The sequence below is a fragment of the Pelobates fuscus genome, chromosome 1 (assembly GCF_036172605.1).
Source record: "Pelobates fuscus isolate aPelFus1 chromosome 1, aPelFus1.pri, whole genome shotgun sequence".
Lineage (NCBI taxonomy): Eukaryota > Metazoa > Chordata > Amphibia > Anura > Pelobatidae > Pelobates > Pelobates fuscus.
Window position 1 is genome coordinate 106,489,528 of NC_086317.1, and position 16,039 is coordinate 106,505,566.

At 41.5% G+C, this 16,039-nt stretch overlaps 1 protein-coding gene across 1 annotated transcript in view; it reads left to right on the forward strand.

Moving 5' to 3' along the window:
- Nucleotides 1-1,448: 1,448 nt before the first annotated feature.
- Nucleotides 1,449-16,039, forward strand: part of GPR143 (G protein-coupled receptor 143) — a 32,829-nt gene continuing 18,238 nt past the window's right edge. The window contains exons 1-4 of the mRNA XM_063444278.1: nt 1,449-1,762; nt 6,012-6,121; nt 10,399-10,493; nt 14,341-14,433. Coding sequence (XP_063300348.1) covers nt 1,507-1,762; nt 6,012-6,121; nt 10,399-10,493; nt 14,341-14,433 — 554 coding nt within the window. The 5' untranslated portion in view covers nt 1,449-1,506. The remainder of the gene's footprint in view (nt 1,763-6,011; nt 6,122-10,398; nt 10,494-14,340; nt 14,434-16,039) is intronic.

Sequence of the window (16,039 nt, forward strand, 5' to 3'; positions counted from 1 at the left end):
ACCGGGGACTGCACCACTACGGCGACAGGAGGCATTACTGCTCCACCTCTGGGACTCATTCAAAAGGCAGCATCAAGCAGCTAAGCCCATGTCACCTTCACCTCAGTTGAAGGGTGAGCGGAACCATGCGAGGCGGGAAGCAGGGGGGATACCCTTGGGCACACATCCGCCTCATCATCCCATCCACGCACAATTTAACCCACCCGGGCAGCAGGCCATAGGGCGAAGAGCCCGCAAGCATCGTCCACATTGGCGGAGGAAGAAGCAACGCAAGCGACGGACAACGACCTACTCTTCCGTCCCTCCCATAAGTGGAGTAAACCTGGACCCCAGCGGCAACCGAGTTTGTGGCAAGAAGATGCAGGCCTGCACACCAGCCTGGGGCTGGGGAATCACCCTCGCCGACACCCGCACCGCAACGGGGCACAGACGCCCAGCAACAGATGAGCACCGCGTACACACCTATAGAATGGCACCGAAAACCTGCAAGCCAAGAATCGGCATGGGCTGAGGAGGTCTGGTTTGCGGACACATAATATTCTTTATCTCTACCCCCCTTTTATTTTTGCTTTTTACCTCTTAGTTTGAAATCATTGGTGTAGAGGACTGCCTGTCTTTTTGCCCTGCACTGCTAGGACTCTCTCCAGTTCACAATACTGTTATGCCATACATCTCTGATAAAGAGGGGGATATATCAAGAAGCCTGTTACCTCTTATGTAGCCCTACTTAATGGTAGATATAGTGCACTAAACGTTATAGTCTGCCACCTAGACTAATTTAGGCTCATCTATATGCATGTACCTATCTTGAATGTCTTAAAGGAATGCTTGCAGGTACCCGGCGAATACCACTCGTTGTTTTTTCTGCTGTGACCTTACATATAACTTATTTACTGTGTACCTAAGTTTTGCATAGTTTTGCATTAATCACCTATGGTATATCAAGATAGATGCTGATACTAGCTACAACACGTTTCTGTTAACATACTTAAAAAAGAGGCATCATCACTCAGGAAATGTAATTTCTTAAGCTAACGATGTACGAACCCTTTAATGTAATACGTTTTTGCATTTCCCTCTCTCTATTTCTGTATCCCATCTAATATGCTTCAATAAAAGAAAGATTGACAAAAAAAAAAAAAAAAATATTTCCCTAATAATTCCCTTATAATGAAGGAGTTCATGAATGGGAAATTGTACTTTAAAAAATTATTTATGCGCTCTGTGAGCTACGTCTATCAAAATGTATTGGTAAGTTATTTGGTAGTGAAAGTGTTACTGTTAGAAGGTGTGACTACTACGCAGTTGATTCGAATGGAGCCTCCTGAAATGTCATGGTTGCAAGCAGGGCAGAGACATAGCTGTAGGGATTTTGGAGCACATGATCGGAGTAAACTCGTGATCAGCAGTGCCGAAGAATGAAGCATAAAAGTAACTGTGGATTTTTTCATCTCTCTCTTGTCTATTCCTGACTTGTGTGGACTTGACGTCTTTCTCAGACTTGTCATGGCTTCTCCTCGACTGGAGACATTCTGTTGCCCCAATAGGGACCTAGCCACTGAATTAGTCCTGGACTACCAGCCTCAAGTATTTGGTTCCTTGTGCATAGGCAGTGGGTTAGTTAGCATGCTTTTGACCATTCTACAGCTTCTTCCAAAAACCAAACAAGGCTACCGGAAACTGGGAAGATTCACTCTGCCCAAACCATCCTCGTCCAGAATTCTTCTTCTAGTTGTCATCTGTGACATGCTGGGCTGTTTAGGTAATGTGGTTTCATTCATATTCATGATTGTTTTATGTTCCCTATTGTTCAATACTTTAAATATCTCAGCAAAAGCTCAAGCCATGGATTATATTTTAATGCATTTAGATTGCTTTTTATTGAATTTAAGAAATTCATGTCTCTTTTTAAAACATATGACAGGAAACTGGAATTAACATCAGCAAGGGTTTTCAAATGAGAAGTCATTAGATGTAATGGTTAGTTAATGCGTGAATGAATTGGATACTGCCCATTCATTTGCTGAATAGAAATGATATCTCAAATGTGTTAAGCTAAATTCATAGTTCTTTTTCCTGCTACTATGTTCAATTTTGTGATTGTGTGCTTATTATTATTACGTTTTTGCTCTCTAATGACAGTAAAAGACCACTGTCATGGAAAAAATATAACTTATATCTGCAGGTCAATTTTAAGTTTTACACAGTAGAATAGTTTAATGTTGTAAAATTTATTTTGCTATTTTGTGCTCTACTTTTATTCTTCCTCGGTACTTAAACCTGTGACATAACCTACTTTGTATCTGCAAAAAAGAAATCAAAGAGACAGGAACCACATCAGCTATTGGGAATTCAAAGTTAATTCAATGTGAATTTCAAAATTTCAACCAAATTAGCAGATTTGGTGAAATTCTCCACGTCATTTCTGTGTTTAATTTGGCTATTTTGGCATTACTTTTAAACATCACTTTGCATTTACTTTGAATTCCCTGAAATTCTCACTTTAGTGAATAACCCTTTGAGTTCAGTTGTTTATTACATCAAAATTATAAATATTATAATAAGGCACAGAGTGATTACAGCCGTGATAATATTTACAAAGCATCTCATCTGGCTTACATTTTGCAGTATACTTTACAATTTGCCACAATTCACTGTTTAGTTAATAAACCCCAATGTGTCTTTCTATAAATATTACTGATTACACGTATTCTTGCTCTGGTTATAGGTTATTCTTAGAGTGAAACATATAATGGAAGCAAATTACAACAAAAAGCGATGCAGATTTAACTAGACATCTAGATTTTAAAAAAAGCATATATTTGTACTATGCTTACTGCAGTATATGCAAAAAGTAGGGGAAACTCTGCTAAAAAGACACGGTGTTAAAGGAGCACTGTGGTGTGAAGTACTGAAATGTTAGTATAGTGTATTCCTAATGCTACAGTTGTGATGCCCCTTAATAATTAGGCCACCCTCTATAATGAGTAATGAGCTGCCATAACCTCCTCCTTGCAATGACGTCATCCTGGGGGAAGGTAGAGTGGGCAACTGCCTATCCACGGGGCAGGTGTCTACTCTGCCCAAATGTTACAGGATTGGGGAGATGCAGTGGTGAGTGAGCTGTGATCAATACTCCCTCTGTCTGCACAACTCCCTTGTGTGCCATGTAATGAGACCAGGAGCCGGGATGTGACGTCCCCCCACTGCTCTGGCATCACTACAAGATATGAATGGGAACTATAATACACAGAGCCAGCGCAACCGTTAGGCAAACTAGGCATTCGCCTAGGGCACCGCCCTGCTGGGTGCACCCACCGGGATATTTCCTGGTGGGCTTCCCCTGTCTAGGGCCGCAGCGCTGGGCGAACGACTCAAGAGCCGCCCCCCCCCCCCCAGTGCTATGACGAACCTCCAGGCAGCCGAAAACCTTTAGGTGTCCAGAGCAGCCTTGTCACAGGGGGGCCTGGAGGTGGCCATCTGGCCACCTCAGGGCGCCACCGATGCTGTGCTACAGTAAAGCAGAGCAGGCGCCTGCTTACCTTGATGGCAGGTGCCTGCATTGCCAACAAATGCTGTTTACCTGAGGAGAGGGGGATGGAGAAAGCAGGCAGCGAGGGAAGCTGTTCTTGCAGCCTCTCACAACTCCCTTGCGCGCCCTCTGTGATGCCGGGAGCCGGAATATGACATCATTCCGGCCCCAGTATACTAAACAGAGGGTGGGAGAAGTGAGGAGCTGCCCCACACTGGATCCCAGGGAGGTGAGTGTTTGACTGTCAGTGAGTGTGTGTATGTGTGTCTGTCAGTGAGTGTCTGCCTGTGTGTGTCTGTCAGTGAGTGTCAGTGAGTGTGTGATTGTTTGACTGTCAGTGTGTGTGTGTGTCTGTCAGTGAGTGAATGTATGTATGTCTGTGTGTGTGTGTGTGTGTGTGTGTGCCTGTGAGTGAGTGTATGTATGTATGTCTGTAAGTGTCTGTGTGTGTGAGTGTATGTCTGTGTTTCTGTCAGTGAATGTGTGTGTGTGTGTCTGCCAGTGTGTGTCTGTCAGTGAGTGAGTGACATAATGGGAGCGGCAAAATGGATCTTTGCCTAGGGCGGCATAAATCCTTGCACTGGCCCTGACTATACAGCTAGAGCATGGTGATCCCAGCAGCACCCCCTGGCCACTAGGGGCAATATACACTCCAACTCTCGCTGACACAATTAAGAGGCTAGGTGGACCAAATATATATATATATATATATATATATATATATATAAAAAGAAAATCATGTATGTGTTTGAGAATTAATGAGTATGTATGTGTGCAGGAGAATGTGTGTGGTTGTGTATGTGTGCGAGAGAATGTATGTGTGTGAAAACGTATATTTAGGTGTTCATGAGAATGTGTATGTCCCTATTCACAACAACACCACCCATGTAGACCTTTGAAAGAATATGGAAAAGTTATAGTATTAAGTGACAGGTGTGCCTATTTCAGTTTTTACATTTTTGTTACCACATTGACCAGCATTAAACTTTGAAGCTGTCATGATCTCGAGCAGGTCAGGTAAGAGACAATTGCCAGGGTTAACGTTTGGTTGTTTATTGGTGACTTTAGACATAGTTACACACAATTAGTATACGCAACAAGCCAAAGAGGGATGTAAGTATAAGGAGTGATAATAGAAAAGAGAGTTAGGCAATTGGTACAGGAAAAACCTATAAGCGGAATTATAGGAAAAGGTTGAAGGAGAACCTGTTAGAGGAATTATGGGTAAGTAGGAAGAAGGTGAAATAGAAATAGAGGTTTAGGCAATATGTCCCAGACAGGTTGTTACCAAGATATAATTAGAGAATAGCAAATACCTATAGTTGAAAGTATAGGATATATAGAACAGAAAGGTATCAGAATTGCAAATACAATAGAAGATTAGTGAATCAGCCCCCTGTTGGAAGGAGCACTGATAAAGCAGGTAAAATACTCTTTGCAATATGACTTAGTATCGTAATTCAGGTTGGTAAACTGCAGGTTGGTTGAGTCGTTCAGGTTAGAATAAAGCAGGTTGGTATTATAAAGCAGATTGGTAATAATGCAGGTTGGTGACAAAGGTTGGTTTGTAGAAGAGTTCAAGTTGATATAACGACGCTTGGTAGCACAGAAGGTTGTTGTGTAGATCAGCCTGGAATAAAGGAGCTTGGTAGTGTAGATAATAAAGCAGGTAAGTACATAGGAGCCAGGAATAGAAGACTTTTCACGTCGACCATCAACTTCAATGTAAAGGCCCTGTATTGAGCAGGGTGTAGCCTTTTGTAGCATCAGTACTTAGTCCAGGCAGGCGAGGGTGAGTGAAAGAATGTTCTGACCTAGTGGTTAGGGAGGCCACTAGTGGCAAAACATAGTTACTGCAGGTTCAAAATTGAATGAAATGTATAAAGTTCCGAAATTAGATTTTGGATCCTGACAGAAGCTATGTATAATCCTAGGTAAATTTAATATTAACCCTAACTCTATCTAGACCTTATCTAAACCCTAGATAAGCATAACTTCAGTTAACACTAAGCTTGGAAAATCCTAACCTTAGCTAACCCAAACTGTAGTTGTCCCTTACCTTAGCTAGCACTTAAATTACCTAACCTCCCCTAATAACCCTAACTCCACCTAACCCTAGCAAACTGTAACCCTACAAAACCCTATAGGGACACACTAACAGACACACTCTCAGATACGCATACTGACAAACTGACACAAACGCAAATGGGCACACACATCAATACAAAAATCACCTATTTCAAGCTACCTTTCTGTGGGGTCTGTCTGTGGTGGACACTTTGGCTGCACCACCAGTAGTTCTGCCCCGTAGAATGCGGGACATGTCCCAGGGCTCTTTGTTTCTTGCTGGGTCAAGAGCTTAAAACATGGGAATGTCCTGGTAAATTGTGGACAGCAGGCAACTATGGAATATTTGTGGTCTACTGTAAATAAAATACAGTTGTTTGCTTTATCATTTTGTCTTCCCTTTACTGTGTAGGGATTGTATTGAGATCAATAGTATGGATATCGTCTCCAGCTTTCATTGGGAATATGTCTATATTGAATACAACAGATATCTGGCCTACAGCCTTTTGTGTTGGAAGCGGGGTATGTATGATAGATTTGTGGCTATTTTGCAATGTTCACAATACTGGATTTCCCTCTGTAATCAATATGTTAAAGCTTGCAAAATTATAGGGGGTTAATCTACCAAACTACTAACTGAATATACCTAATTTCATAAATTTATAGTAAAATCCAAATTTAACCCTACATTATGATTCTGATGATGTTTGTTGTATACAACAGCTTTGAAACACAACTTAGGAAGTAATGCAAAGCCAGTGAACCACTCATGGACATCTGTTTCATTGTTAATGCAACTCACCAATATGAGGTTGGTTACTGGCTTGCAAATGAGGCTTGGCGTTACTTGCGGAGCAAAAACCAAGAGACTTATGGTGGGGAAAAAAGTGATTGAAAACCCACCTGAAGTCAGTGGATAGTCAACAATAATTCCAAGGAAATACTGCAAATATAAATTTAAAAAAATCCATGTTTTAAAATGGAATAATGAGGAGAAGCAAGTCTTATGGCTTGACTGGTGTGCAGTTGCTGGCCTAAGCCTGCAGGATCCATAACACTGTCAATAGTCCTGACACAAAATGCAGATCTTTAGGTACTATGACTAAGGTATAGTGAGGTATACACTGATCAGCCACAACAGTAATACCACCTGCCTAATATCCTGAATGTCTAGCTCATGCTGCCAAACCAGCTCTCATCTGTCAACACATGGACTTCACAAGACCTCTGATTGTCTCCTGTGGTATCTCTGGCACACAGACATTAGCAGCAGATCCTTTAAGCTCTTCAAGTTGCAAAGTAGGGCCTCCATGGATTGGATTTATTGTTCCAGCTCGTCCCCTAGGTGCTCAATCGGATTGAGATCTGGGGTAATTTGGAGGCCAAGGCCAAGGCACCTTGAACTCTTTGTCATGTTCCTCGAACAATTCCTGAACAATTTCTGCAGAGTGGCAGGAGGCATTATCCTGCTGAAAGAGGCTACTGCCATCAGGGAACTCTATTGCCATGAAGGAGTGTATTTGGTCTGCAAAAATCTCTAGGTAGGTGTTGCGTGTCACAGTAACTGTAGCGGACCCTGGGTAGCCCGACCGGTTACCTCCGTTAATTCCTTCCTTCCCAAACTTGGGAACCATTTTAGAGTATACAGAGACCCATTTCCCCCCAGTAACTGGACGAGACACAGCTCTGGAGGTACAACACAATTTTATTGCCACACACGGCTTTTATGCATAGCCCCATGCAAGGGGTCTTCCACACACATAAGCAGGGGTTATTCCAGGATCCTCTATGCTTGGGGGGTTGCTTTTCCTTTGTCTCCCAAATAATGACAGGGGGGGGGGTCTTCATCACAGGAGCCAAGATAATGGAAAAGAGACCGTCCCTTGGTCTCCCAGGTGCAGAAAAGCCCGCCAAACCAGCCATTGCCCCAAAAGGGTCCCCACCAATCTCAGGCGCCCTCACACTGGCACATTATCTGAGCAATCTCCGTTCACGAGATTCCTGTGCTGAAATGTGCAAGGGATGTGTCTTCTTTCGGGGTACGAATGCTCCCCCTGGTTGGTGTTCGTCTACATGAAATGGCGGACACCCGATAATTACTTCCACACTGGCACATTATGGTTGGTGTTCGTCTACATGAAATGGCGGACACCCGATAATTACTTCCACACTGGCACATTATCTGAGCAATCTCCGTTCACGAGATTCCTGTGCTGAAATGTGCAAGGGAAGTGTCTTCTTTCGGGGTACGAATGCTCCCCCTGGTTGGTGTTCGTCTACATGAAATGGCGGACACCCGATAATTACTTCCCTTGCGGTTTGACACTTATATTGCCAGTGCGAACGTTGCAGTTTCACACGTATGTTGCCAGTGCAAACGTTCTGATTAATTGGTGGGAGCGTTCTAATGGGGCACCGGCACCACGAATGCTCCCCCTGTCTGGTGTTTGCTTATACAAAATGGCGGCCACCCAGGGGAGCGCTCACTAATTGTTTCCCTTGCGTTTTCACAACTAGTTAGGGATGTGAACGTTCTAACTAGCTCTCTAAATGGGATATTGGTGAGATCCCCGTTCGAACGGGGAACAGGGTACAATACACAAAATGCATAGAAGTACATGGGGAAACACAGGGAAAACACTTGATAACAGTGGAAAGCACCCGAACAAGCAGTGGTTCTGCCACAGTAACATCCACATAAATGCCAGGACACAAGGTTTTCCAGCAGTACATTGCCCACAGCATATCACTGCCTCCCCAGGCCCGCCATCTTCCCATAGTACATTTTGCAGCCCTCTCTTCCCCAGGTCAACAATGCACATGCACCCGGCCATCCACCTGATCTACAAGAAAACATAGTCAGACAAGACAACCTTCTTCCATTGCTCCCTGGTCCTTATTTGATTTTCACGTTCCCATTAAAGACACTTTCAACGGTGGACATAGGTCATTGTGGGCAGCCTGACCAGTCTGCAGCTACACATCCCCATAAGCTAAAAACTGTGATGCACTGTGTGTTCTGACACCTTTCTTTCATGGCCAGCAAGTTGATCAGCCCAGACGGGCAAGTCTTTGCTCCCCATATGCATCAATGAATCCTTGCACCACTTTTAGTATGTGCTAACCACTGCATACCAGGAACAACCCACATGACTTGCCATTTGGGAGATGCTCTGACCCAAGTTTCTAGCCATCACTATTGGTCCTTGTCAAAGTCACTCAGATCTTTTCACTTGCCCATTTTTCCTGCTTCCAGTAAATAAAATTCAAGAACTGACTGTTCACTTGCTGCTAAATTTACCCCACCCCATATGCCATTGTAATAATATCAACAGTGTTATTTACTTCACCTGTCAGTGGTTTTAGTGTTGTGGCTCATCAGTGTTAAGGCATATTACTAGACCTGATAGTGGCCCAAGGTTAACACAAACCGAAATAGTAGAAACAAGCCAAGGTCAGGGAGACAGAGAGACAAGAGAAAGTAGACAAGCCAAGGTTTAAGAAAAACAGAATGGAGAGAATAGTCAAAGTACTAGCTGAGGTCAACAAGCCAATATATGCACTAGACAATAAAGCGTTCTTGGATCACCACAAGGAAAAACCATGACAGAGTACGTACCCTTTGGGGAGGAATTTACATAGCCCTAGAGAGCATGATAAGATTTTTTTACATGATTCCAGAAGGTGCATGTGCTGTGTTACACAAATAACTCTGGCACATATGTGTCAAAAATTACACAGGTGCACAGTGACCAGCATCATATTATAGCCATAAAGAAGCAAAGCACGGGATGTTCTGTCAAATGACTCATGTGTTCAGGATGTTCTGTAGAGTGACACACAGGTGCAGGATGCACAGTGATATGTCACCCTTGTGCTGTGACCAGGGCCGGCCTTAGCTTGCAACATGGCTGGAATTAAAGTGTGTGCACCTGCTACCCGGGTGCAGGATTTCATTTTTCTCCACCCGGGACTAGCCCAAAAAATGTGAGCGGGGCTTACCGAGTGGTGGGGCGAAGCTAAACAACAGCAGGGGCGGAGCTAAGTGCTCACAGAAGCCGGTGCTGCACAGGAAGGGGGGAAGCAGGAAGTAGTCCCTGCTTCCTCAACAACTCCAGGAGCTGCAACTGCCTCCTCTCCTTCCTTACAGCTCATTATGGAGAAAGGTAACTTTCCATTTGTGTGATTGTCTTCTTTCTGTGTGACTGTCTGCCTGTGTGTGTGACTGTAAGTGTGTGTGAGTGTGTGACTGTCTGCATGTGGGTGTGACTGCACCTGTGTGTGACTGCAACTGTGCGTGTGTGTGTGACTGCCTTTGTGTGTGTTTGTGTGTGTGTGACTGCGTGTATGAAGTAACTGTGTATGACGGCCTGTAACTGTGTGTGACTGTCTGCCTGTGTATGTGTGTGTGTGTGTGACTGACTGCCTGTGTGTGTGTGTGTGTGACTGACTGTCTATCTGTCTGTGTGACTGTAAAGGTGTGTTTAACTGTATGTATGACTGTCCCCTAAACAAACACTAAACCCCTCTACACACACACAGGGCACCTAAGGGCCTAAGGCCGGCCCTGGCTGTGAAAACCTCCAGCATTAGCCAATATCATCTCTCTTGCAGTTGATCAGGGAGTATTTATCTCTTACATTTCCCCAATTTCCTTATGATAGTTTAAGAGATAAAAAGTAAGGGTAGCCCTACTTTAGGTACCACAATATTGTTTTTGGTGGGTATTTCACACTGTAAATGAAGACATTTCCTTGCTGTATTATGATTATGTGTATGGTTGTATTCTTCCTTTGTAGATGTGGATACAGCTTTTTTATAGTGCTAGTTTTTGGTGGTTGTTTTGCTATGCCATTGATGCCTATCTGGTGGTTCGAAGATCAGCAGGAATAAGGTAAATTAATCAATACTAACATCGTCTTGCATCTCTTAATTAATGCTTCCGTGCCACCATTTAATATATTGATCATATAAGATGGCAATATTGATCTATAAAGTTCAAATGTGCCCTGAATGGAAAGATTTAAGACTATCCTAAAGATGCAATATTAATCTATAAAGTTCAAATGTGCCCTGAATGGAAAGATTTAAGACTATCCTAAAGATGCGCAAATTCATTTAGTTTCTGTTAAAAAAGTTAGGTCCCAAAATTTACATTATCCATATACAATATGAGACATATATTTATTATGCTCCACAGTGCATTTCTTTTGCTGATCCACACCTTCATTCATACAAACACACACATAATAAGCCAAACTTACAGAACTAGTATAAACATTCAATTAGACAAGCAGACAGAGTTGTCAATTCATACATGTAATTAGTCATGCAAACACACCCATTAATATATAACTAGCCACTGACACGCATACATAGCAACATGCTCTCACACATTCACACATAAACGCACAAGCTTGCAAAACTAGACACATACTGACAAGCATACAGAGACAAACACTGATACAGCAATCACACAGACATCCACTAACATGCACACACAGACAAACACGAATATGCATATATAGATATATATCTTGCATACATATATATACACTGATATTCATACACTAGCATGCATGCATAGACACACACTGACACAAAATCAAACAAGTTAGCCAAATAGCTGACACTATCCTTGAATAGCATTCATTTGATAATATTGATATTTGTTCATTTCCTGTACAACATGATTTCAAACCAACATGATTACAATGATTGTGGTGATTTTTCCATAGATATGCTTAGCTAAATGTCATATCGATAGTCTACTGAAATATTGGTTGAGCAGTTTTCCTGGACAGATGTAACTTCTACATGCTATCAGTCATTACATAAGCAATCCTTCCAACTAGTGGGAAGAAATTCTACGTTTAGATACCCATTTGGTAAGCATCAATGACAGTCCATGTTGGCAGGGCCAAACCAGTGCTAGACATTTGTACATGAGCATATAGTAATGTAAAATAAAGGGACAGTATAGGCACTTTTGGCAGACCGCCTGGCACCCCGACTGGGTGCCTCTGCCAATCGCTGCTTCCTAGTGCTTACCGAGTTCCACAAGCACCACCACCAGACACCATCAGCACTGTAGTCTCCACTTCCAGCATTACAGCTTGGTTGGGGTCTCACTGTCCTCCACCCAAGACCAGGATCAAGCTTCCAGTGGGTAGACCTCTCCTCCAAGAGAGTGTAACAATATATTGTTACCAGATATCAATACAGGTAGACTTTAATTAAAGCTGTAGTCATTGGGCCAATTTGACAGAGTGAAGAGAAATCTGGTCTAAATCTTCAGCTGTGCACATTGAGGCTAGCAGACTTGTCTGTTGATCAGGAATTTGAAGAATATTTGATTATGTGGCTGAAAATGAAGCAGGATACGTTACACTGACATACAAGGTCTGTCCGGAAAGCATCCAGCCACGTATATATATATATATGAAAAATAGCGACATTTATTACATGTATGTACATAGGACAATGATGCCTCAATCCCCTTCAAAGTAGGCACCTTGGGACCTCACACACTACTCCAAGTTCAAAAAACTGTTCAAAACACTGCAACATTCTTTGTTGGAATCGCCATCAGCTGCATCGTCGTATTTACCTGAATCTCATCAATGGTCTTAAATCTCTTCCCTTTCAAAGGTGATTTTAGTTTTGGGAAAAGTCAGAGGTCTCAGGATGCCAAATCTTTCAGATTCTCGACCATATTTGAAGCATTTCTGACACACTTTTACCCTCGCTGCACTCATTGCATTGTCCCCAAACATCCTTCTGAATTATCTTCATAGTTTCCGCAGACGGATGTTCAAGCTCAACGCAAAAGTTGAGGCAGATTAGTTGCTCTCCTTGCTCGGTCATTTTGACTGCGACGGCCACATAGTACACATGCTTACTCAACGGCGTCTAGCGCTCCCACTGACTAGTGAAGTCATCATTGTTCATGTATGCATGTTCCAGTCCACTCTCCTTGGCTGCCAGGCTACATCAATGTCGCGCAAACCGTTCTCGTTATATTAACAATGGCTGGACTTTTCCAAACAGACCTTGTATACTGTGAATGCATTGACTACACCAGTTCTAGCAGTACTTATGTAGATCCATGTGTAGTGTTGGCATGTTTCTTAATCCCAAAGCTTTTTGATTGGTATACCAGCCACAATACCTCAAGGGACATTATTTTTGCATATTTTTGGTTGCTACATATAGAAAGTATGAATCAATGAAAGTTGTAAGGCTTCTGACTTTCATTTTTGTTTATACTAAATCTGTAATTGTTGCTTCTATCTGCTTGTCTTCAAACGATGACGTTTTACTGTATAAATAATTTCATTGATGTTTCTTTTTGACACATACCATGTAGCACAAAGACATCTTTACTTTCTGTAGATAGCCACAGGCAAAATCATCTGAATTTCACATGAGTGTGGATGAGAGATGCTGTTATGAAAAGGTCAACATTTGACTGAACCTGGCCTTTTCATCACTGTTTTTCTCATGTAATACTCTGTATTAGTGTTAGTGGAACACTGAGCTGTGTAAGTTTGGACTATGATGATTAAGAGAGACACTATAGTCACCAGACGAACTACAGCTTATTGTATTTGTCCTGATGAGTATAATCAGGCTTTTTGCAGTAAACACTGTCTTTTCAGAGATAATGCCGTGTTTACAATACATCATTGGGATACCTCCACTGGCCACTCCTCAAATGGCACCCTCTGCATGGAGACACTGAACTTTTCTCATAGAGATGCATTGATCTAATGCATATCTATGAAGAGATGCTGATTGGCCAAGGGCTGTGTTTGGCTTGTGCTGGCTCTGCCTCTGATCTGCCTCCCTAACAAGCTCAGCCAATCCAATGTTTTCTTATGGGAAAGCATTGTGATCGGCTGTGATCAACGGTTCTGATGATGTCAGCGAATCAGGCAGATCAGGGGCAGAGCCAGCAGCTGCAGATTGGAATAAAGGTACGATTTTACTATATTTAAGGGAACAAGGGAGGGGGAGGGGGGCTAGGGTGACTAGATGGTGCTTTTAACACTATAGGGTCACAAATAAATGTTTGTTTTCCTATCCCTATAGTGTTCCTTTAACTTTGGCTCCGAAGATGTTTGTGAGTTATATTTCCAATTATGCATATCCATCCTAGACTATATCAATAAATTATGTTGCATGCAGGATTTTATATATATATATATATATATATATATACACACACACATTAGTTGCTGATTTAAAACATGCTTCAAGTTAATTATGTTTTCATTTAGGCTATTTTGATGATTCACATGTCTGACAATTCACACTTTAGGTAAATAGACACTATAGGCACCCAGACCAATTCATCTCCTTGAAGTGGTTTTGGTGCAGTTTCCCTATCTGTTCAGCCGTGCTCAGAGATACTGCAATGTTGACATTGCTGACAGAAGACTGCCTCTAGTGGCTGCCTATGAGAAAGCCACTAGTGGCACTTCCTGCAGTTTTATGGAGTTTGACTCTGTGAAATGACGCTGGACATCCTCATGCTTTGCATATCACTTGATTTGACTGTTTATTATTTTCTGCCATATCAGTTGGTAACATTATAAATTATTAGTCATTGTAAAGTAGTAAAGAAGTTACACATATATTTATTTTGGTCTTATCTCAGATGACATATAGCCAAGTATGATAAGTGTCTTTCGTAAACGTTTGTGATACATGTTTGCATATTTGTATTACTTTTTCAGCACGATTGTCCTGTATCATATGATGACATGGGGCTTGGCAATCCTACTTTGCATTGAAGGTGTTGCAATGCTTTACTATCCTTCTGTATCCAAGTAAGTTCTAAAAACTTAGCTCAGAAATATGTATACAATATTTGTCTTTAACCTGGCAATAATTATTCATACTCATATAATCAAAATCAATGGTTATCAGGTCATTTCAGATAAAACCAGTTTTCTAGATATTGGCCTCCAAAATACTATTCTTGTGTACAAAATAAGTAAAATGCGTTGGTTGGCTTGATTATACCATGATACAATTACCATTGAGATAAGGAATAGCATATGGGTTGTAGAGTCACACACATTCATTAAATGATATCCTTTACTTAATGCTTCCATAATGTTGAATTTCTTAGTGCTATATAAATTCATTTTAATTATAACATTTCGCTATATAGCATATATGCCAGTGGTGGGACTACCATATTTATTTACATGTGGGCACATTGAAAATCATCTGGAACTGAAATTCGAGTTATATCTTTAATGCCATGTATTATAGAGGAAATACTAGACTGAGTAAATAAATACTTATTCAAGGATATCTCAGATTTTTTATAAAAAATCAGTGATGATCCATTCAATTTCAAGTCCTGCCATTTCCCATGTTAATTGATCCCCACTATACCAACATACTACAGATGTCATACTTGGCCATACTGGCACCTTCTTACTTTCCTAGGTATTCTTAAAAGGACATTATAATCATCCAGGCCACTTCATCTCAATTACGTGGTCTGGGTGTAGTGTAGTTTTAACCCTGCAATGTAATACATTGGCATTTCTTATAAACTGCCATATTTACACTGCAGGTTTAAGTCCACCTCTTGTGGCTGTCCTACTGACAGCCACCAGAGGCGCTTCCACTGCACTGGCTAATGAAACGTAATCATGTGATTCCAAAATCCAGGAAAGCATTGATTCATGGGAAATCTTAAATCAGCGCGTTTCACTCACTGCACATGTGCATTGAGTTCCGAATGCTCTCTATGTCACAAGAGGTGGCGAGGTCAACAGCAATAAGGGAGCCTTGGTGCTGGAAAAAGGTAAGTAAAACTTTTCATGAGGGGGGCCTCTATACATCTAGGACAGGGACACTCTAATATTTAGAAGGCAGGTTTGTATTCCTGACACCATAGTGTTCCTTTAAAAAAAATATATACTCTAGGCAAGTGTCTAGAGTACTTTGTGGCTAATTTGTCCCTGAATACAAAAACCATAAGAGGAGGCCAATATTGATAAACTATTAGAGAGGAAACAAATCACAGGAAAGAGCGTGACTTGCAATCTCCAGTTACTAATGAAATATACTGATATATAGTCAATGTTTTGTAATCCTGATGAAGTTTTAGAGAACTGCAACTGTTAAGGGATACATGTGAGCAGAAAATAGTGCAATATACTGCAATTTGGGGTTTTCAAAGTTGTATTGTTTCCTATGTTGTTGTATAACGGCTGTTTGTATGGGAATGGCACAGGCAAAACTAAATATATGCACATTCGTTCAGCTTTTAACTTAAAGTATAATGTTAACGATTTAACTATATTTATTACATTATTACATTTATTATTACATATAAATATAGAGAGATGAAGGGTGATGTGTTGCAGTAATCCAGTAAACACATTTTGACCATTATTAAGACCGCTCCTATTT